The following is a 23,384-nucleotide window of genomic DNA, read 5'->3' as shown; positions in this document are numbered from 1 at the left end:
AGAACTTTAGTCGTAGATATTTTTCATCGATTAAAATAGGAGCAAAAATTTGTGATTGGAAAAAAAGGGAAAATTATAAATTAATTAAGTTTAGGTTATTCATTTAGATGTTTACGTTTTCTTCTTTCTTCTCTTCCACTGCTTCTCAATCAAATCACTACTTGGTCATCATCACGACTTGATTCTCGTCTTTTCTCGCCTTGCTTGACCGGCGGAAAATTTGGGTCTCCATAAACAAAGAAAGAAGCATATGGTTTTTTTTTTTTCTTGTTTTTGAATACGTGCCTCAATCGATAGAGAATTTGGGTCTTCAACTTTGGGGGATGGGTACAAGGAATGGGGAGATTGTAGAAAATCTAGGGTTTTTTTGTTTCTATTTTATGATTTGTTAATTTTCCCTCTATTTTTGTTGGACAAAATTGCCCAAACTCCAGTTGTCAAAAATGTCACATGAATATTTGTCTGACTAGCAAGCTCAGGTTCTTATTTAGAATTGATTCAACCACTTCGGGTCCTTATTTGAGACAATGGATTCACTTTAGGTCTTTATCGGACACAAAATTCATTTCAAGTCCTTATTTGAGAAAATTGATCAACTTCGGATCCTTATTTGGAATTTTCCCTTTAATATATACTAGTGTTCATAATTTGATTGCTTGATGTCGCATTGTTGATGTATAAGTAATTTGAAAATTTATGTTTGTCCTTTTGGTGCCTAATTGACCCAGGCTCAACACGATCGGTCCCTAATCTCAAAAGTTAAGGATCAACGCTATACTGGTTAGTCGTTGGGTTAGGTGCTAGACTGACTTAATTTGGACCATGCTCACCCTTAATGAATTCAATACCATACACACTAATATCATAAGCTGATAAACATCTTCCATACAAAGCTATTTACATCAGTATTAGGATGCGATTTAATCTGGTTCTTGGAGGCCAGACATGCGCTCTACCACATGGAATGCACGATCAATACAATTCACAACTGAGTAAATTTCAACTTCCGACGGAGGAAAATCATCAAGCCTAATCGAAGTTTCACAGTCGATTATGGCTGGGGGTGGCACACACAACAAGGTATGCCTCTTTCAGATGGGAACTAATTTATTCAGTGATAACCAAGCGGAGCTGGGGAATCCTTCAATTTCCTTCCCTGGAAATGAATGTCCTGCACGACAAAATAGCACCGTCACCATATATGCAATTCAGGTGATAACACAAAGCGAAGCGGCAGGTGGGAGGCTCAACGCTTGTCTTCGTACGGCCACATAAACATGTTTAAAATATGTAAAGACTTGCTTGATCAAAGTAACAAAGAATCTTCGACCAAAGAAAAGAAGTAACAAAGAATCGACACAGCACAAATCAGAGGAGAATGTTATGATGCAATGGATTTGTCTGTTAAATTATGTGCGCAAATTTATCTACTTCATAAATGGACTGCTGAAAAACGTTAGAATGTCAAATGTAAAACATCAAAAACGATAGACAAAAATACGTACAGGAAGCCAAAGTGCGACACCTATGCTACACAGGGTTTAAGAAAACGAAAACACATTCCAAAGTGATTGAAAAGTTGTACAACTAACACGAAGAAGCACAACTTTGAAATTGAGTAGTCATGGAAAAAGAAAGATGAAGTGCCACAACTGACAGTAGATATTCGATAGATGATGCACATTTCCTGAGTGAAAATCAACCATAGCGACAGGGTTTGGAGTTGTACTTCATAGCATTACTAACATCTTCTGTTAATGCTCGAGCTTAGATGTCATCAATTCTCATGGAAATTAACTCCTAAGAACAATTTTCGAATAGATTTCCAGGACAATTTTCAGAAATAATGTGAAATCCACAATAGAGTTGGCATTACACAGCATGCAAATTCGAAAGTAAGAGAACACTCACAGAAGCAAAGTGGTTGACGTCACGATGATGAGCTTCATCAGCACGGATAACTGTAATCACGTCCTTCAGAGTTGCATCCTTAGGTAACCTCCAGTAGTCAATGGCAATAGCCGGAGCAGGAACATTTTCAATCGCACCACTGTTAATATCCTTCAAGTACTCTGTATATGAGTGAATGGCCTCCTCTTCCAGATAGCCAACAACTCTATGTGCTAATTTAGGGGAGAGCAAATAGAGGACGAAGTAAGCATTGAAGAATACTCCTTGCACTGAAAGAACCAGCAGCCTCTCGTACCATTTCGGTTTCACAAGCTCCACCATCGTCATCAGGTGCATCCTTTCATTCTCCGCTTCTTCCAGCAGGGCTTTGACCCAACCACCACTATGTTCAAACTTGCGGAGAGACCTCAGGTGCAGTAGCATTCCCCCCACCATTCCCGGAACAGCTGCTACAGTTTCAAGCATCATTGCGCGACACCCATAGCGTCTCTGGATTGTGGATTCATCAATTCCAATAAATAAAACACAGTTGTTGAGGCAAAGAGAGATGATTGAACAAAATGAACTTTCTCATGACTTTCTACCATTTAGTGGTTGCCACATGGAGTTAGAGGAGCAGAGACAATGGCCACCTAGAGTGACAGAGCAAGCCCAATGGAAACAGAAATTGAAAACAGAGGAGAGAAAGAACCATGTATCCCTTTTTTTTGGTAAAGAAGAACCATGTACCCTTTTATTCCCACAATCTGTTTGAATTTTTGAAGTCTTGGCTAAGAAATGGAAAGGTCAAAGAAATCGGCGCCTCAAGAACCATCAGAGCAGAAGGAACTATCACAAGTACAAAATAGGGAAGAAAAGATTCAACAGATGTCTGAATGGTCTACATTTATCTAACATTCACTATTCGATAGGATGGGTATCCGGAGCTCATAATTTAATCGGCATAAACTTTCTCACATAAGTAAATGCGATGATAAATCACCTGAAAGAAAATATCAGTAGGAACTCGCAGCAGCTTCACCGTACGATATGCAAATTTATCCGAAAATGTCTTCGGCAAGTGGTGCTTTTCCAAGTCGATCGATAGGTCTGCCCTGTAAGTTTCCCAAGGCTGCATCAGAAGATAACACATAATTACAGACGGATGAGCCGAGTATTTCTATAAATGAAATAATCATGAGTATCATTTACTGGTAATATCAAGACCTAATGCAGAAATTAGAGCTAAGCCCTGTCATGAGAGGATCGGTTCGTTCATGGAAGTATCTTCTGCTAGTTTTCGCAAGGGATTATGACCCCAATAGTATTCGGAATCAGCCCATCTTTTCCTTTCCCACGATGTGACCGATCCCAAAAGAATATATCCAACCACAGTTCATTGACGTATATCTTCGTTTAGAAACTAATACAAAGTGCAAAGCTGAGCTGCAGATGACTAGATTTTCACAGATCCGATTCTTAACTCCACTCGTTTAGAGCCTAAACCAGCAGCAAACGCAAAAACATCCACGAGTCGACCGAAAGAAATCATGCACCGACACACCGAGAACATGCACAACCTTCAAAGAACACATCGGCGAGAACCGAGGCGTGAAGTCATCATACCATGAAGCAATTCCAAGGCCACTCGGTACCGTCCTCTCTAGTGATCTTAGGCCTCGATATCCCCCAGTAGCTCGAAGGAACCACCGCACCTCCGCCGTTCTTCTTCTTCTCCTCCTCCTCTTCCGCACTCGCACTCTGCTTCTTCTCCTTATCGATCGGAGCAGGCTCCGTCGCGGAGGAGCTCAGCATCCTCCTCGCGTAGATCACTCCGCAGGAGACGCCCCCCGGCCGCCGTCCGAATTCCGCCTCGAACGTCCCGAGGACGTACCGGCCGCCGCCGCCGCCGCGGTTGCCGCCATTGACGAAGCTTCGCGCCAACGACCTCAAGACGCCCTGACTCATCCCGAATCGCTGAGTCGGATCGCTCCACGAGAATACTGAAGAACGCCTTGGAACGAAGAAGAAATGTTGCAGACAGAAAGCGAAGACCGGGGCGGTGTTTTTTTTCTCCGTGTTTCCGGCGAGCCGTTGATCGATCGGCGCGTGGGCGAAAAGTAGGAGCTCGGACGGCTGAGATTACGGGACTCCGTGCGTGGCGAAGTAGGAGATCGAACCCTCGAGACGTTGCTCGATTGCGGGAGCGTGGAATCGGGGGAGTCAATCGCTCGCCGCACCTGATCAAAATGCCCACATTGCTGGAGCGCGTGCGGCGGGCGTCACTGGCGGCGAGGGGATTTGTAACGTGCGGCGCGGCCCAGGATTAAAACCGTGGTGCCGCATTGATGGACACCTGTCCGTGAGTCAACGGTCGTGGCGGTTGACTCCGATAGACGCGTGATGCTCGAACGAACGAAACCACGAGGAAGAGACTGACGTTACTTTTGTTGACTGACTCGGGGATTTGCCTCTGGTGGTCCTTACCATCTCTTTTACTTTTTCTCTTAGTGAGACTGTTGATACGGATGTTGCACGTCGGAATTTGGATGTCGGATTACGCGTTTCATGATGTAATTTGCTAAAAATTGTTATGTATCGTCAAATGAGTTGCGCGTCAATCAATATTGTGAAAGACTTATTACTGGATAATTAAATGAAAAAGTCATGCTACAATACCTGTCATGAATCCAATGACTGTGAAGATTTGTTGGGGATGAGAGCGAAACTGATGGATGGCAAGTTTCATTATAATCACTATGACTACTAAGCTTTGGTTGATGGGTGCATGGCATGAGCTCGAGCTCATGGTCACCTGCCATGATTACTTGAGCTCCACCACCAAGTGGTGTTTGAGCTCCAAGCTTAAGGTATTAGCTAAATTGATGGGCATGTTGGTGGCCTAAAGCCATCCTGTTTTCTACGTCGGTTTGACAACGAAGATTCTTCTGCCGAATGTCATTCTTAAGTTAAAGCCACAGCCGGTAGAAAGTATGGACTGTTGATTGAAAAACCAAAAGAAGGGCGCTTGAACTTCTTTGAACAGGAGTAAATCTTAGGTTTGCCTATCGAATACACTAACTTTAGTGCTAAAAATCTCTAAAAAGGTTTGTTTTGAGTTGTCCAATTACTCCATACCTCATGTAGAGAAACTCTTTAACTACTGACATCTTAGTAGGGATATAGTATTAGGCTCTCAAATCTCGAATTCATGAATCAAGGTAGTGCTGAGTAGTTATGACTCAAATCGAATATTTTAAAACAAGTAATTTTCTTTTATATTTTTATGATATAATTGCCAAAAACTCAAATTATATACTATAGTAATCGAATATTTATCTTAAGTCATCATATTAATAAGTTATATATCGCGATCGGCAATATCTTTATTTCTTTTTTTAATTGATGCAATTTTTATTTTGGGCCGACTTCTCAATGAGTAAATTTTGTTCTTACTTTAACATGGGAACAAAGCATTGTGCACCATATCACGTCGGGAGGTGTTGACTATGACACTAGGAAAGTACTCAGCTAATAGTCAGATCTCAAAACGTACAAAGAAAATCGACTTTTGTCGTTGAATTGAGGGTACAAATATTCGAGAATGGGCCCGAATTTGAAATTCGAGCAGACGCCGAGGCCTTTTCTGAAGCTTCCAAGTTGGGCCGCAAGCCCACAACGCCGAAAAGCCTGGACGGTGCGCGGATACTGGCTTCCCCAGAAAAAGTCAAAAGAGCGAAAACGCGAACTCCGTACGACAGGCGATGTAGTACAGCCTTACAGGCAGGCAGGATTGATTTCGGGGCATATGATAAAGTCGAAAAAGAAAATAGAAAGAAAAAAAGAAAAAAAGAGAAAAAAGAAAGAAAGAAAAAGGAGGCAAGCGAAGACGCTCGCCATATGTCAAGCGAGCACTCGGCGAAAGCGAGTTTTTCCACTCCCTCCCACAACGACTTTTCGACTTTCCAAGAAGAGCAGCACCGCAAGCGGAGCGTCGAAATTACCATAAAGCCCCCACCCCGACGACCCCTCCACCCTCTTTCCTCCTTCCCCACCTTCCTCGTCCGTCCTCCACCGTGCGTTCACATTCAATTCTCTCTCTCAACTTAATCCGAATCGCAGCCGCTGCCGAGAAGCGTTTGACTGTTCCATCATCATCGTCATCGTCATCGTCGTCGTCGTCTTCCTCCTCCGATTCCGCGTTGCCGTCGTCTCCCCTGTGCTCCGCATGGCGCAGCGCGGATCTTACGGCCTCACTCCTCAGCTAGGTCACCTCTCTACCTCTCTCTCTCTGTGTCTAGATTTGCGGTCTCGATCAATCTGTTGGTCCTCTCGAGTCCGATCTCCTCTCTGATTCGCCTGCTGATTGGCGTGTTGTATCGATTTTACTGCCTCCGCGGAAGCTCAGTGATGAGCTGGAGCTGGACTCGTCTGGTGCGAGCCGAGCGTGTCTCGATCGTAGGGCGGCTGGGAGCAGTAGTCTCCGCCTAGAGCGTCTCGTGCGCGCGCTGTTTCGTTAGTATTGGGTGTCGGAGAGGGGGGCGGGTTTACTTGAACTTTGAGGTTACTTGGAGTGAGGTCGATGCAATCTTGCGTTCGAAGCCGACGGCTGATTTTGGATTGGGTGCTTGAGAGGACCGAAATTGAGTTGAATTGTTATAAGCTTCTTGTCCTGAGTGTGGAGCACTTTCTGTGAGCTTCGTGCGTGAGGGAGGGAGAGGGAGGGAGGCGGTTCTGTGAGTTTGCTCTTTATTTATTAGATGATAGATCCTTTTTTGCTGCAAATAACAGTTGCTTAGCATCAATATGTTGTGCAGACGATGAACTGCATGGAGAGTAGTACACCTTAGTAGGTCATGACCTTCTATTCTCGGTGTAAGACATCAGGGGTTGATCTGGTTGTCTAATATGTTCTATGCAGATATTGAACAGCTACAAGTTGAAGCTCAACACCGATGGTTGCGACCTGCTGAAATATGTGAAATTCTTCGCAATCATCAGAAATTTCAGATTGCTGCTGAGCCTCCAACCCGACCCCCAAGTATGTATTGCACTTGTTGCAGGAATGCTTTTGCCTTTTCCCTTACAGCTTGACGGGATGGAATAGTGATTATACATCATTGGCAAATCCTTGGAGCCATAATGATTTGAGATCCCTTTTCCTTGAATGGACTCTATGTGTCTTTTAATGTACTAGTAGCAGGTTGACTTCTTAAATTCGCAAATCAACTTGAAATTTCTCACTTTGACATCTTGACCATGGAATTAGTGGTTTATATTTGGTATACTATTATTTTGTCTGGCACTTATCTTGTGGACTGCAAATCACTATTTAATTCCTCCTGTCATGGTTTGCATGTCAATTATTACCTCAAGAATTTTGGTGCTTTTGATAGTCTGTTGAACTACATGCATATCTCGTTGGAGAACCAATAAATGCGTATATTGGTAACCTAAATCCGTCTTACTTGAAAAAATAAAAACACATATACAGAATTCAAAGATTCGACATGGTTGCTGAAAAGCATGGATTGCATTTGCTATATGCTTGGTGTTCTGTACTACACGACTTAAATCATTGTACAAAAGAACTAAAGGCGATGATTACAAGTTCTTGTGTGTTGTTGGCCATGTTCCCTATCATACATGATTACTTCAGAAATGGAAACGGGAACTGTATCTAGCTGAGTATAGATCATGCTTGAATCTCTTACCTCTGTTGTCGGGTTAACGATAAAGGCTTTTTGCCGAATGACATTCCTAATTCCTTAAGTTAAGCATCCAGCTGGTAGAGAGTATGGTTAGTTGATTGAAAAACAGCAAGAACGGTGCTGAAAGCTCTCTGAACATGAGTAAACCTTTTCTGTGTGGCAATTAGTTATCAGTGTTCTGTGCTGTTAAATGCTCTTAATTTAATTGGTAAGGCTTCTAGAATGAGGGTGGGACTTACATTTTGGCCTTCCAGGTGGTTCGCTTTTTCTCTTTGACCGGAAGGTGCTAAGATACTTTAGGAAGGATGGGCATAACTGGAGGAAGAAGAGGGATGGAAAGACGGTGAAGGAAGCACATGAGAAGCTGAAGGTAAGCCTGCCAGAGGATTTCCCTTCTTTATTGTTATGTTCCTGTGATTTTGCCTCATCAGCTCCCTGTTTTTGTAATTTCTCCCCTGACTTTCTTTTGGCATTAGAGAATATTCACATATAGGGTCAGAGATTTTCATTTGCACGGAAATCTTTAATCAAGTTGCAGTGTTTGGCATTTCATAAACTAGTTGTGGTCTGTGCGAATTATTCAAATTAATCATTGTCTGATGGATGTATCTTTTTGAGTTATTTTAGGTTGGAAGCGTGGACGTACTGCACTGTTACTATGCACATGGTGAAGAAAATGAGAACTTTCAAAGACGCAGCTATTGGATGCTTGAGCAGTAAGTCCAAGCTTTCTCATAGTTTATTGACTAGTCATACAATTTGAGTCTTCTAGTATGGAACTTACAATTGTTGGAGTTGTTCTTTGACAAACATGATATAAGAAGAGTCATATCCAACTGTTTGACATGTGGCTGAACTATGGATAACGTAGGAGGGTGTTGCGCGAAGGATATAATGATATGTACCATGTTTGCTAATGGCTTCTCAAAGTTGATGAAAATTTAATGTTTGTTGCTTCATTAGGGAGTTTTAATTCGTAGACCGGTCGCACAATTATATCGAGGTTAAGCAAATAAGTGACAGCGAGCAATGATGGGTCCTGTTCCTATGGGTTTTGCTTGCCAAGCTGTTGGGTTTAGTTTGCTCTAGCATGCGTTTCATTCTCCTACGAGTGTTTGGGATGCACTTCTCAATGAGCTAATGAAACAATCTTTCTGAGTGCTGTTTGCACCAATGGTGGTCATCGATGAGGCTGCCCCATTAACTGGAGTGAAGATGCTATACATTTTCTCATTTGATGATCATCTCTGGAGTTCTATCTTCTCCAATAAAGATTAGAAGTGGTGGAACAATGGAAAAGAGTGCCCCATCCTTTAGGAGCATAACAATCTGTTGGCAGTAAAGTTATTAGTAACATGAGGCTTGGGGTCATCCCTTTTCTTAAATTGTTATCTGCTCATAGCTTTCCAAGATGAGTAGGCAATATGAGATTGTTAAAAATAATTTGTCTACTGAATTCCGTCTAGCTAGTCAAGGTTTTAAGTGCTCTCGGTAAATGTTTCAGTGTCGAAGCGGTTGTGATCTGATGAACTTTTGGAAATTGCAGGGATCTGATGCACATTGTTTTCGTCCACTACTTGGAAGTTAAGGTACTTCATTCCTTTCCTTCTACTTGTTGGTTGCATTTCTTACTCTTCTTATATCTTGTCACTTGTTTGCTATTCCTTCGTTTCTTTCTTCTTCTTCTTTTTTTTTTTTTTTTTTTTCCTGTTTTTGAGGTCGACTGGTTTAGCCTGCGCATCAATTAACATAAGGTTGAATATGTGAGAGATTGAGCTTTTTATGTAGGTTTTATTCCTCCCTTCTCTCTTGTTAGTTTATTTATGGGAACCACAATGAGGAATTTTGCTGGCATTCCTTGAACTGAAACAGAGTCATATAAAGATTGGCATCTCTTCTGTTCTCTTTGTTGGTTTTTTGTGTGCTGCAGAGGAGAAACTCTCTTTCTCTCTCTCTCTCTCTCACTTCCAGGAAAATCCTCATTAAAGGAGGTGATATGTACCCGCCGTTTTTCTTTGAGATTATTACTTTCTTTATATGGTCTGTTAAGGTGTTGCTTTGGAAGTAAAGTCAGATGGATTCTAAATTCTTTCATCTGTAGCCTTCCTTTATTATTACAATATTTGTGTTTTTCATGCCATTTTCTTCTCCATTATCTGGTTCTAGCACATCTGTATCTATAGCAAGGATGCCTTTTCGTTCTTCAACTATTCTTTTATGCTTTCTGGCAAGGGATGTTTTGCAGGTTTTACTATGCTAAGACTATTTAATTTTTCTTGACCCTCTCAAGTGCCTTCTGTGTCATCTTCTGTTGCTTTGATTAGGTCTCATGACTTGCATTGCATGTGTATTAGTAGATTTAACATGGAACTGTAATTTTCATTGTCGGTTTTTGTTTCTTTCAGGGAAATAGAGCAAATGTGAGTGGCGGAGGGAAAATGAAGAAAGTGCCAGAAGTTTCCAAAAAGACAGCCCTCCCTCATATAGCTACTCCATGAATCACAGCTCAGCTCTCTCAGGAAATACTGATTCGACCAGCCCAACTAGCACTTTGACATCACTATGTGAAGATGCTGATTCAGGTACTGTGTCTATGCCTAGAGATAAAAAGCAATGTGGATATTCTGTCTTGCCTACCAAACTCGCTCATGTTTCATATGGTGTTTGGTGCAGAAGAGACTCACCGAAATAATTCTGGTTTATGCACATTTCCTTCATCACTACAAAAGGAGAAAGGCTCCCCAGTGAACAACAATGCCATGTCTTCAAGTGCCTATTTCCCAAGTTCCTATCCAGGTTCTTGCTTTTCTTACAAATGTGCATGTTTTTATTTAATATGCATCCTCATGTGAGGAGGAAACACCCATATGCTTGTCCTTCATCTAAGTTTGTTTTGCCACTGTCGCATTAGGAGTTTGAAAGCTGACAGCATGCTCGCTTAATGTTTACCAGAGAATCACAAAGGTTGGTCCTTGAGACCTGATGTGAATGCTACCTCAACTACCCATGTTGATGGTTCCACTGATATTGGTAGCGGCATTCAATCTCAAAAATCTCTTGGTTTGGCATCTTGGGAGGATATCTTAAAGCAATCTATGTCTGGATCTGCCGTGGTACCTTCTCATGTACCATCATCTTCAAGCCAAACAATTCCTTCAGGAGCTGTCTTTGGACAAGAAAATATTGTGCTAAGTGAGCTTTTAGGAGGGGAGAGTGTTTCGAAACAGCATATTAGCATTCCTGCATCTACACAGTCCCATTGGCAGGTACTTTAGGTTTGCTTTGCACTTTTTTATGTACCATTCTGGCATTTTGACATGCAATGTGGCTGTGCTCTTATAAGCTAGTTTCCAGATTATGTTCTCTGGATGCAATGTGCCTTGTGAAAAGGTTTTTGTTGTTGAGGTAATTTTGTCTGATAGTCTGTGCTAGGTGCCATGAGGCTAAAGTGAATGTTTCATTCCTTACAACATAAGTATAATTTTGGGAATCTGTGTCGAAGTCCACCTATTAAGTTATTCGGTGGTAAGAGTAGCTTTCTGTGAGAGTTCTTTCTTTTTTTTTTTTTTTTTTTTTGCAATCTGCCATTATTCTTTGAAGGAAAAGATTCATGGTCAATATGTTGGATTTGCTCTACTTGTTTGGTTTAGCTGCAATGATGGAAATCCGTAGACTCTGGTGTTTCTTGCTTTTTTATTATTTGTTGTGCTGATATCTGGGACAAAGACTTATGTGTGTCTCACGTGCTTATATATTATCGGTTCGTTGCAACTATTCTGGAACTGTTAGATGGCTTTGATGATTCTGTGAATCAACAATCAACTCTGCGTTGCAAGTTTCACCTTGTCCTCGATTTTCAATAATTTCAATATCTAAATGATGTTTCCATTATACCTAAGGTAATCACTTGAAATGTCTAGTCATCTGTTTGTTGTAGTAAAAGGTTTTCCTTTAGTTTAAATTCCTTAAAAAAATGTCATAAATGTTGATGTCATTCAGCTTGACATGAGACAAGATCAATAATGAAAGCTCTGATAATTATCTGCTGGGGTCATCACCAAAAGATCAATACTGTTATGTAGAGCACGTTTCTGTTTTTTGCATTTGCTGGTGGATTGCAGGAGCTGCTTCATTGTAAGCACATATTGACTTAAGTTTAATATGCAGGTTTCTGGGGAAGATGGCCCGTGGACCATGGACCAGTCTTTGGATCTGGATTTGGATTTGGCATATGAGCCAGACATTAGGTTCCTTGAGCAAATCAAACAGAATTCTGAATCACAGGATGCTTCAGGTGGTCTTAATCAACAATATGAACACCTGGAAGCAAATGAGGACAAAAATGTGCCTGTGGGAGGGGAGGCTAATTATGCTTTTGCTGCAAGGCGACTATTATCTGATGGAGAGGATGGCTTGAAGAAAGTTGACAGTTTTTCAAGGTGGATTACTAAAGAACTTGGAGACGTTGAGGATCTAAAAGTGCAATCTACATCTGGCTTACCATGGAGCACTGTTGAATGTGGAAACGTTGAAGATTCCTCTTTGGGTCCCTCTCTCTCCCAGGACCAGCTTTTCAGCATTCGTGATTTCTCTCCTAAGTGGGCTTATGGCAATTCTGGAATCAAGGTCAGAAATTAGGATATGTTGGTTGTTAGAAGTAGAAATTTTGTAGTTACTAATCGATGGATGGTTTTCTTTTTGGGAGATTAATGCTTATTGGTACAAAACAAACTCAGGTTTTCTCCATCTTTCACTTCTACACCTCACCATAATTTACAAGTAGTTAGCATGGTTACTGAGTTTAAATTACCTTGATCTAAGTGATACTCATAAAGCGGCATAACAAATTCTGATAAAAAATCTTTCTGCTTTACTTTGTAATATACGTGTAGTTGAAATCCTGCTATATATAGCCATTCAAGTATGTGTTGATGTTCCGAGCTGATGGTACTCCACTTTTTTTTTTTTTTTTTTTACATGACTCAATTGCTAGGATATTTTGGAGAATATGATTCTGTTTCTACTAATGACTAGTCAATTTAGGATATTTGGAGAAATGTTGCCTCTCATGCGCATTTTGAGTAAATGTTTTTGATGCTTCTTGTCTATAATGTGTTGTCTTTAATGGATATTCATCTTGTTTACTGCCAAAAAAGGTTCTGATCATGGGGACATTCTTGAAGAATCAACAAGAGGTTGCCAAATATAACTGGTCTTGCATGTTTGGGGAAGTGGAGGTTCCAACAACGGTTTTAGCTGATGGGATTCTTTCTTGCCGAACCCCTCACGTTATTGGCCGAGTCCCTTTTTACATCACATGTTCTAACAGGTTAGCTTGTAGTGAGGTACGTGAGTTTGACTTCCGAGTTGGATCTACTAAAGGTGTGGATATCAGTGAGATATATGATAATGATCTGGAAGAAATGCATCTGCACTTGCAACTTGAGAGGTTGCTGTCGTCTAATGCTGCTGGTCATCCTGATAATTCCGTTGAAGGCCTCCTTGAGAAACAGGACTTAATTGATAAAATCATAGGATTGAAGGATGAAGAGGAGAGTTATCGGGTCAATTTGTATCTGCATGAAGCAAAGGAGGAGCTCCATCAGAAGCTTTTGAGAGAGAAGCTGTACTCATGGCTTCTTCACAAAGTAATTGAAGATGGTAAAGGACCATGTGTATTAGATGAGCAAGGGCAAGGCGTTATACATTTGGCAGCTGCACTTGGTTACAATTGGGCCATAAAACCAATTTTAAGTGCAGGAATTAGTATCAATTTCCGGGATGTTAATGGTTGGACTGCACTTCATTGGGCTGCATTTCGTGGCAGGCAAGGGCCTTTTAACCAATTCTGAATATTATTGCTCTCATTGTTTTTGTTTATGATTCATTATCTTTTGTTGCCATGAGATGCCTCATAGTGAAGTCTCTCACTTTATGGTTAACTAAATATCTACAAATTTTCCCTGTTGTATCATATAAACTATTGTTTGCTGACCTTTGTTGACCTCAGTAAGTACTTTCTGCCTTGTTGACACACTGAGGCTTAATGACGATGATCTCCATCGTTACTGTCATTTAAGCTGACGTGAAATCCCCGTGGCCCTACCTCGAAAGCACCTTCTTGTTTCATTTTTCTCCACTTTGTATAGTTATGTCATATGATAGGTCATGTGGAGTTTTCGGGTTGGTTTAACTCCTCTATCTCATGCTTGCAGAGAGCAGACAGTTGCCGTCCTTCTTTCGCTTGATGCTACTCCTGGTGTTCCATCGGACCCATCTCCAGAATATCCACTGGGCAGAACACCTGCAGACCTGGCTTCTGTCAATGGGCACAAAGGAATCTCTGGTTTCATTGCAGAGTGTATGTTAACCAGCTATCTTGAACCGCTTACAGTGAATGATCCAAAGGAGGATTCCCCCTCAGAAGTTAATGAAAAGAAAGCTGTGCAAACGATTTCGGAGCGTTCTCCAACTCCTCTTGGTGATGGTGATATGCCAGATGTACTCTCACTGAAGGATTCACTTAATGCTGTCTGCAATGCCACCCAAGCTGCTCATAGGATACATCAAATGTTTCGAATACAATCTTTTCAGCGGAAAAAGTTGGAAACGGGTGACTATGCATCTGAATACTCTGATGAGCAAGCTATTGCTTTTGTCACTAGTAAGAACCGAGGGACTTGGCTGAGTGATGGGCTTGTTCATGGTGCTGCAATACAAATACAGAAGAAGTTCCGGGGTTGGAAAAAGAGAAAAGAGTTCCTTAACATTCGACAAAGAATTGTTAAAATCCAGGTTTGTAGCTTTTATTTCTACAGAATCAGAGTTCCACTGTCTGTTGGTGTGGTTTTCTGATGGTCTTATGGTAGCGTATGATCGTAATTCATGCATAAGAGGATTGATGCTGCTGTTGAGAAAGAGACCACCTATAGAGGATGTAGGAATTAGGAGATAGGTATTTGGTTACAAGGGATATCATTTTCACTCCTGGAAGAGGCTTCATCTGTGTCACAGAGGTCCTAGGTTACTTAAAGATGAATCTAATTTGTTTGTACTGATCCACCACATTTTTTATTGTATGTGATGGAGCTTCCCTCTACTCTTTGATATTCCCTTCTTTCCTTTCCCCAGTCAATTTGTGGGCCAGCTTTATATGATATAAATCTTTTCCTGCACCATGGCTTGAATTGCTGACTTGCTTTACTTCATGAAGGCTCATGTGAGAGGACACCAAGTAAGGAAGCAATACAAGACTATCATCTGGTCGGTGGGGATTCTGGAGAAAATTATACTGCGCTGGCGTCGTAAAGGTAGTGGTTTACGGGGATACCGCTCAGATGCACTGAATAAGCACACCAGTCAGCAAGCCCTGCCCCAAAAAGAGGACGATTATGATTTTCTCAAGGACGGAAGGAAGCAGACTGAAGAGAGGTTGCAGAAAGCTCTCACAAGGGTGAAGTCTATGGCTCAATATCCTGAAGCCCGATCTCAGTATCGCAGGCTGTTGAATGTGGTTGAAGGGATGCGAGAGAATAAGGTACAAATGTTTAGGATCTACGTCCAATTTAATTGAAGGTTCCGAGTTGGGATTTTTGTTCGTATTTAACTTTCTAGGATAAGTTATCTATATTCTCCTGTCAAATTAATCTTTGAAGACGAGCGAAATATCCCAAGAAAGACATTTGCAAAACTAATTTGTGATTGGTGGTGAAGAAGTTTTATCAGTATGAATCTCAGAAAAGTAGAAGGAGAAAAATTGGAAAGGAACTTATAAACGCCCAATTCTGGCGGAAAATAAAAGCAAAAGATAAAATTAGCCGAGTGAAGAATTTATCTCCGACATTTGGAAGTCAAGTCTCCTTGAATGAAATTTTTTCTTTTCTTTTGCTTTTCTACCCTTAATACATCAGTCTTCTCAGCAGCTGACATTGAGTCAGAACTTAGAACAACATCCGTCCTGATCATGTTGCATATAGTGGATTAATGGTTTGTGAATGTGATGTGGCTCCTGCTACCCCTCGGCAGCTACATATGCTGAACCATAACTCTGTGTTCTCAAGATGGTAACTATGATTGAATTTGTCGATGAACAGAGTTGAGATCATACTTTCCTCTGTCAATCTCTTGTTTCTGGGGCTTATATGGGTTGTATGCTTTGCAGGCACATGACATGGTTTTGAGCAATTCAGCGGAAGTAGCTGATGGGGAAGAGGACCTTCTAGATATCGACTCTCTCTTGGATGATGACACATTGATGTCTATAACATTTGACTGATCCTTTGTAACTCAACTCCCATTAACTTGTATATAGATGGGTGGTGTCATTGCTGCAGTGTAGAGGTTATACAGGTGTTCTAGAGTGCACATTCTTTGTTTTTCCTTGAGTTTCGTTAGTAATTTGTAATGGTCAGATAGCATTTGTCAGATAGGTTTCCAAGTACATGTTGACATATAAAAACTGCAATTTCTATTTAAGTTTTCATCATTCAAAATTAGGTCTTCGGAGATCACATTCCGCTGAAAGATTGGCACCCCTTCGAAGTTGTCTCGACATGGATTGGCTGGAGATCTTAAAGTTGACACTAATGTGGGAGCCACTCCCGATACCGCAGTGCAATGGCTTCCTTTTTATGTTTTTCTTGTTGTATATTATATGAGAATCGATAATTATGACTTGGATTGTAAAAGAGATGAGATGATGGTGAAAGCGGTTACGGAAGTGTTCATCTGCTTAGACATTTGAAACAGCAAATTCGGTTTGTAATCGTCCGAAAGATATGCCCTGGTGAATGTTGGATGGTTTATGATTTGTTGTTTAGTTTAATGGTTGGATTTGAACTTTAAAGTTCGCTGCACGAGCTTTCTTTACCTCTTTGGATTGGTGGACGGTTTGTTGAACTGGGCTTTGATTAAGGTCATTCAGGCTTGCTCAAAGCAAGATAGTGGTGGCTTATGCAAGGATTGAGATATTGAAATTCTAAGCCACCCTAAAAAAAAAAAAAAAAAAACTCAAAGGCTTCATTTGATTTATAAAAAATGAGTGATTTAATTTTTTTAAAATGATTATTTACATTATTTATAAAAAAATGAATGAACGATTAAATTCCATTGACATAAATGATCATTTAAAAAAATATTAAGAATATTTTTTTTTTTTTGTTGAAAAAAAGCTGAGGTATGAATGTTGCTATAGGGTTTATGCATTTAAGGCTACGGATGCGTAAATGGCCAAACATTGACGAAAATACACGTTCTAACAAAACCGGAAGATAAAACTCTATACCTATTTATTTTCAGTAGTTTTTTATTTTTTTGGTCAGATATTTTCCGTAGTTTTGTTTCCAAAAAATTTGATCAAACCGCGCCGGACCGGACATGGACAGCTCCAGAAAAGATTCGGATGTTCTTCGTGCCGTGGGCCCCAAGCATAGCGCGAGTCCGACGGTGATCATATGCAGTCGATCAAAACATCATTTCCTTTTTGTTCAAAAAAAAAAAAAAAAAAAAAAACATCATTTCCTTTGGTCCTAAAACCCTCCTAAAACCCCTAAATTCTGTCTCCCTCTGCCTCCCGCCTCTCGCATCTCACGCACGCAATCCGGAAAGTTGCAGTCAAGTTTGCTCTCGATTCAATGCTTTGAGCATGACGACGAGGCCATTACAAGTGCTGAAAGCTCACGTGTCGAGCCCCAAGGCGTGGATCGTGATCGGCGTCACGCTCGCCGGCGTCGTGATTCTCGCCGAGGCTCACCGGCGGCGGAGGAGGAGGACAGGATCGGAGGCCGCGAAGGAAGATTTCGGCGCTTTCTTGGAGAGATTCGAGCTCCTTCCGTTCCCTCAGCCGCCTCCGCCCGCGCTTAAACAGCCGCTCGCCGGTCTCACTTTCGCCATCAAGGACATGTGCGTGCTTCCTTCTAGTTTCTGTTGTTGACTTGGCCTTTTCTTTTGGCTGTGTAAGTAGTCGCCTGGATTTTTGTACCGAACCAAGTGCAAGAGAGGAAAATGATGCGTGAGAGTGTAGGCTTTTAAACGTGTCAGCAGGGGCACTGAGTGATTCTACGCGGTATCGGGACGGCAGTTCTATATTCTGCTTTATGTAGTCTATAATTTTGGGGGATTGTTGATGATGCCATATGATTTGATGTTCTTGTTAACAATGAAAAATCTGAAATGGGGTGTACCGCTTTCTTGTTTTGTCACTGCTTCGGTTACCCTATATATGCTGATTCGAGGAAGTGATATCTTTTTGCCAGATTTGAGGTGAAGGGATATGTGACGGGCTTTGGGAATCCAGATTGGGAGAGAACACATGAGGCTGCTGAGAAGACGGCAGTGGTCATCAATGCGCTTCTAAAAAATGGGGCCAAGTGTGTTGGAAAGACTGTTTTGGATGAATTGGCTTTTGGGTAAGCCTCTTGTGTGTACTATAAAATTATCTATTATGTAAGTATTGTGCATGCATGTGTTGTTGCTGGATTTGTATAGCTTTGGGCCTATAATGTGCTTTGTGGCGTTGTTTCAGAATGACTGGAGAGAACATCCACCATGGAACTCCTGTCAATCCCCAAATGCCTTCTCATATTCCAGGAGGATCTTCCTCTGGTTCAGCCGTTGCTGTTGCAGCTGAACTCATCGACTTTGCTCTTGGTATGGGATTTTTGATGAGGCTAAAGTCCTTCAATTGCTTTGCGCTGTTTGTGATTTTCTTGTGGAAGTTGTCAGTTAGACTTGATTGGCCCTTTAACAGTATGATATCGTGGCTTTTATTGTGAAGTGTATGTTTCTGCCTTCTCTTAATTTTTGTTCTCCTGAACTTATAGATGAGATTGCGAGAGAGAAAGTTCCCTGATTTCTCATGCATTTATTTCTTTTGTAGGGAACTACTAGCATTTCCATAGTTTTAGATTCACCAACAGATTGCCATATGTAGAAACATGGGTTAACAGTTTCAGTAACTCTTTGCCTACAGCTTCAAGACTGAAATCTCTTCATTTCATATGAAAAACTTTTGGTCTCTGGAAGGTAGTCCAAAAGTAAAAATCTGGACAGGTGAAATATAACCCTCGTGTAGGTATTCGCCTACCTTCAGGTCTAGGAACATTTCATTCTTTCTTTCTGTTTAGTTGGCTCAACAACATTATTGGCGGCAGAATTAAAGTTAATGTTTCTCAACTAAGCTGAGTCTCCTTGCTATCTTACTTAGCTAGATGCATGATACTGCAACTTCTATTTTTCCATCATGTCTCTTTAGATCCCTTATTTGCACATACCCCTAATGCTTTTTGATGATTTTGTAGGGACTGATACTGTTGGATGCGTGAGAATTCCAGCATCATTCTGTGGTATCATTGGATATAGACCATCACATGGTGTTGTATCTACAATTGGGGTGTTGCCCAACTCACAAAGCTTAGATACCGTTGGTATGAATATGGAATAAGTTGACGAGTCTGACATCACTGTTGTTGGAGCTTCCTAGAAGCGTTTCTTTTGAATTTCGTTTCTCAACTTATACATGCTACTTGGTGATCTTTGTTGACAATTCACAAGTTCCTCTCTCCCTTTCTCATATTTCTTTTGGCGTGTCTTTTTTTTTTTATTTTTATTTTTATTTCTTTTATTTCTTTTTTTTTTTGGGGGGGGGGGAGTGTTGGGGGAGGGGGATAGAGTTATTGGATTGTTGAGGGAGAAGTAGCATCGGGTCTGCCACTGTTTGCACAAATTAATATTGATGTTTGGATGAACTTTTCACTCGTCGAATCTTTTTGAGGATTCTCTTACTGCATTGTCTTCTTGTATTTGAGCATTTTTTTTTTTTTTTTTTTGTCTTCTACACCTTGATAACTTTATAGCACTTCTACAGGATGGTTTGCCCGTGATCCATCAATTTTGCATCGTGTTGGACATATTCTACTACAATTGAATACAGTAGAACCTAGAAGGCCAAGGAGACTTGTTTTTGCTGATGATCTCTTTGAGCTTTCTAAGGTCCCAAAGCACAAGTCCCTTTATGTTGTTAGTAAAGCAGCTGAAAAGTTGTCTGGGTGTAAGTTTCCTTTTATGAACTTATCCCCATACTTGGTTATATTTATATTGTAATTTGATGGTCCAATATTTGCTCATGCTATATATGTTGCAATATCTTCTCTGAATGGAATTTCTCTTTGGGACTGTGCAGATCAGCCTCCCAAGCATATAAATTTTGGTCAGCATATTGCTTCAAATGTCCCCAGCCTTAAAATTTTTTGTGAACAGTCAACTAATCTTCAAAATGGAATATCTACTCTCAAAGCACTTTCTTCTGCCATGCTTTCGTTACAAAGGTGTTTCTCTATCACGACTTTGAATTAATATTAATATTATATTCCTAGGCCGGCAGATATATGTTGCTCCTAGAAGGCCAAAATGAACAGTACCGGAACCAGGGGTCTAATCATGGTTCTGGATGTCTTGCCTTTATGGGGGTAACAAGCCTACCTGCCTGCACTATATTCGTTTTGTACTGTTCCCAGAGCAATTATTGTATCTCGCCTGCACATTTAACAAGTTCCCTTTCTCAATTGCACAGTTGAATACTTGTTGGTATGTTTCGGTTTGGTTGAGGCAATGTCATATCCTGACCATCTTTAGTTTCCTGTGCAATTGCTTCCCAGGTGTGAATTCAAAACAAACCATGAAGAGTGGGTCACATCAGTCAAACCCAGGCTAGGACCTCGGACGGCTAATTGTGTTCTCACGGCAGTAAATACTTCACTTGAAAACATTAAAACTTTATACAAAGTCAGAAGTGAGATGCGAGCAGCCCTTCAAAGTCTCTTAAAGGTAGTTGATACTGTTCTTAGCACCATCTTATTTATGCATTGCTCGTACTGCATGTCCAGTTGCAAGCGTACTGGACTCTATTGTTTTCTTGCTTAGCATTTTCTTTATGGTTGTGGTGGTTGGTAATTGGGTTTATATTCTTTCTTTTTAAAGCTCCACGGATGTTGCCGTATTTGCATTCTATTAAATTATCCTTTGTCCAACTTTTTTATTTATGTTTCTTTCTGTTTCACATTGTACGCCAGGATGACTGAGATTAAAGGCTGTGAAAGAACTGTTTTGACAATTTTCTAATTGATTTTATATCTTCTTGTTCTTGTTCATCAGAACTGTTGGGATTTTGCAGTAGATGAGATGAAGCTTCAATTTAGGAAGAAAAAAAAAATGTAAAATTGGTTGACTTGAAAGTGAAAGACTATTCGTATTACTTGTTTTATGCTCGCTCTGCCACGAGGCTTGTTTGACATGCCATCATCTAGCTCCTTTCATAATTCAGTAACGCTGATCTGATGTTTATTGTATCTTTTGCATTCCAGGATGACGGTATATTGATAATTCCCACAGTGGCAGATCCTCCCTTGCCAACAAACTTAAAGAAGCACTCCTCTGCTGAATTTTTCGACAGAGCACTTGCGTTGATAAGCATCTCCAGCATGTCTGGATGCTGTCAGGTAAACAGCCTAGATTTACTCTGCCACATTGATTTCCTCTTTTAACTTACTTTGGTGAATCCAACTCATACTCTTCCTGGTTTCTAGGTTAGCATTCCACTGGGGAAACATGAGGGCTGTCCCATCTCTGTCTCATTTATTTCATATCATGGAGGCGATAAATTTCTACTCGATTCAGTTTTAGATATGTATTCATCTCTTCAAGAGCAAGCTACGGTTGCTTCTAGTTCATTGCCATTTGCAGATACAAATGGTAACCTGGATACATCTGAACTGTTAAAAGAAAAGGTTTGTTTAGTCTATCATATGTATCTTTGAGGAATAGCTTAGTTATTCCTATTTTTTTTTTTTTTTTGTTATTTTTGGCTGACAGCAAGTTGAGTTCTTTCAATACAATTTATTTGATTGCAGCATCATTTACCTCAGTGGCTAGTGTTGGAATTAAAATGTTGCTTGCCCTCGATATCTTGAGCGATCTTCCATCAAATAGGTAGCCAAACTTTTGGATGTTGTGAAGATGCTTTTCTGGAGCTTTTTCTGCGACTTAAAAAAAAAAATGCTTGATTGCGCGCACACATTTCTTTGACTTTTTTATTTTTATTTTTAGATGGAGTGGCTAATTCATTTGCTAGAGTTGTCTGCATTGTTCTCTGTCTTTACCATTGACGCAACCATGTTGAAAGTGGACATATTTAAAGTGAACCATGTAAATGTTATCTGAAACTTTCCTCGTGTGGTTTACTAGTGCGATATTTTTGCAGGGTAATGCTGCATATAAGGGACGCCAGTGGAATAAAGCTGTAACTTACTATAGTGAAGCTATCAAATTGAATGGGGCAAATGCCACTTACTATTGCAACCGCGCTGCTGCATATTTGCAATTAGGATGGTATCTGATTATTGTCGTTATATCTCAGCTATCTATATTGACTGGCACTTTATCTGTATGTCTTCGTGCTAACCACTGTTGACTTTCTGCAGTTTTCAACAAGCTGAAGAGGATTGCACCATGGCAATCTCATTGGATAAAAAGGTAGAAGATATAGCACGCATAGGAAGACCTTTTTCTCTTCTTGCATCACTTGATTTCTAAAGCACCATGCTGGGAATTAAATTAATGAATCAGAGAGACGATGGAGCTTATAAGCACTCTGGATGGCCCTTTCACCATTTACCTCAATTTCTCAAGTCCACCGTTGATGGGAATTAGTTTCACGTAGAAAATAGTAGTGTTGGCTTAGGAGAACTTTAAGTGGTCCATGCGCTATCAATATCTATACGAGTAGATGATATGATAGTAATTTATGAATTTCTGATATCTAAAATAGAAAGCTACTTGTCATGCCACATGCTCTCTCTCTCTCTCTCTCTTTTTTCTTTTTGGTCCATGCGGTTGCATAAGTTGGCATCATGAATGTTTGAGCTCAAGTAGGTAGGATTGTCTTTTACTGAATGCTGAATCCTTTAGTTGGGGCTCGGAGATGGGATTAGATTGACCTTGATTATTTGCTTGCAGAATGTTAAGGCATATCTAAGACGTGGAACAGCTAGGGAGTCGCTTATCCGCTATAAAGAGTCTTTACAAGGTGCGCAGCCTAGACCTTATCCTAATATGTAACTTGTGACAATGCTTGATTCAATGGACCTATGCACTGAGTAGTCACTTTTACTGTTTTCTTTCCCAAACTAACAGTCTGCTATTGTGATCTACAGATTTCAAGCATGCTCTTGTTCTGGAACCGCAGAACAAGGACGCTAGTCTTGCTGAAAAACGACTCAGGAAATTACTGAATTGATATTAATGTGAATCTAAGCCTACCATGAAGATGCGGCGGTTTTGGATGATTGTGAATGATGATGTTTACTGTTGTTGTCCTTTCAAGCTCAAGGAACAGAATAAAAAGAGGATGAAGCTTTATGTGGAGGACAAAATTTTTGCCACTCGTCTTGAACATGAATTTTTAAGGCTGTTGATTGAAAATGTGTGGTCATAATCAGATTAAGCAAGTTTTGATTCAAGACAGAATCATCAGAGTCGCTCCCTGCCCTCGACTGCATTACTTGAAGTGAGTCGTGCTTGTATCTATAGCGCTGCTGATCTTCCGCTTCTTTAAGTTTATAAAAAGATAGGGCTATATGCCGTGATCTCATTTTTCTCATGTCTCAATCAAGCATAGCCTTTTCACTAATGTCTCAAATTGGTGGCTGCACCCTCTGGACAGAGTAGCTTTCTTCCCTTCTGTGTCATTTTGTGTGCGGATGAAATTGGCTACCGCGTTTCCAGTGGTTT

The 23,384-nt window shown here is 40.6% G+C and overlaps 3 protein-coding genes across 3 annotated transcripts; 2 read left to right on the top strand and 1 right to left on the bottom strand.

Annotated features, from left to right (window-relative positions):
* Positions 1–832: 832 nt before the first annotated feature.
* On the bottom strand, positions 833–4,102 carry LOC104419907 (ubiquinol oxidase, mitochondrial). Its single transcript, XM_010031738.3, has 4 exons — positions 3,517–4,102; positions 2,894–3,022; positions 1,912–2,400; positions 833–1,171 (listed from the first exon to the last, which is right to left on the bottom strand). Exons 1-4 carry the CDS (start codon positions 3,856–3,858, stop codon positions 1,112–1,114), a joined length of 1,020 nt encoding a protein of 339 aa, XP_010030040.2. The 5' UTR covers positions 3,859–4,102; the 3' UTR covers positions 833–1,111.
* A 1,755-nt stretch (positions 4,103–5,857) lies between these two features.
* Positions 5,858–16,446, top strand: LOC104419906 (calmodulin-binding transcription activator 2). Its single transcript, XM_010031737.3, is given in 14 exon segments — positions 5,858–6,158; positions 6,812–6,931; positions 7,856–7,971; positions 8,229–8,317; positions 9,148–9,190; positions 10,007–10,031; positions 10,034–10,183; positions 10,275–10,397; positions 10,554–10,867; positions 11,769–12,227; positions 12,758–13,428; positions 13,817–14,396; positions 14,815–15,138; positions 15,763–16,446. Coding segments are annotated over 14 exon segments (3,168 nt in total). The 5' UTR covers positions 5,858–6,118; the 3' UTR covers positions 15,877–16,446.
* A 656-nt stretch (positions 16,447–17,102) lies between these two features.
* On the top strand, positions 17,103–23,248 carry LOC104419905 (outer envelope protein 64, mitochondrial). Its single transcript, XM_010031736.3, has 13 exons — positions 17,103–17,501; positions 17,855–18,007; positions 18,124–18,248; positions 18,899–19,024; positions 19,465–19,647; positions 19,780–19,924; positions 20,255–20,423; positions 20,960–21,094; positions 21,182–21,382; positions 21,856–21,983; positions 22,076–22,127; positions 22,611–22,680; positions 22,808–23,248. Exons 1-13 carry the CDS (start codon positions 17,245–17,247, stop codon positions 22,888–22,890), a joined length of 1,827 nt encoding a protein of 608 aa, XP_010030038.2. The 5' UTR covers positions 17,103–17,244; the 3' UTR covers positions 22,891–23,248.
* The last annotated feature ends 136 nt before the right edge of the window (positions 23,249–23,384 follow it).

This window comes from Eucalyptus grandis, chromosome 9, assembly GCF_016545825.1.
Source record: "Eucalyptus grandis isolate ANBG69807.140 chromosome 9, ASM1654582v1, whole genome shotgun sequence".
In the NCBI taxonomy this organism is placed as follows: domain Eukaryota; kingdom Viridiplantae; phylum Streptophyta; class Magnoliopsida; order Myrtales; family Myrtaceae; genus Eucalyptus; species Eucalyptus grandis.
The sequence above is the reverse complement of the archived record's forward strand: the minus strand, read 5'-3'. Positions and strand labels throughout refer to the sequence as shown.

Coding starts and splice junctions, on each gene's coding strand:
- LOC104419907 (XM_010031738.3), bottom strand. CDS start 3,858: ATGAGTCAGGGCGTCTTGAGGTCGTTGGCGCGAAGCTTCGTCAATGGC. Junction 3,023..3,516: donor GGCCTTGGAATTGCTTCATG/GTATGATGACTT, acceptor CTTCTGATGCAG/CCTTGGGAAACTTACAGGGC. Junction 1,172..1,911: donor ACGTCAACCACTTTGCTTCT/GTGAGTGTTCTC, acceptor TTTGTCGTGCAG/GACATTCATTTCCAGGGAAG.
- LOC104419905 (XM_010031736.3), top strand. CDS start 17,245: ATGACGACGAGGCCATTACAAGTGCTGAAAGCTCACGTGTCGAGCCCC. Junction 19,925..20,254: donor GCCATGCTTTCGTTACAAAG/GTGTTTCTCTAT, acceptor ATTGCTTCCCAG/GTGTGAATTCAAAACAAACC. Junction 21,383..21,855: donor CTGAACTGTTAAAAGAAAAG/GTTTGTTTAGTC, acceptor ATATTTTTGCAG/GGTAATGCTGCATATAAGGG.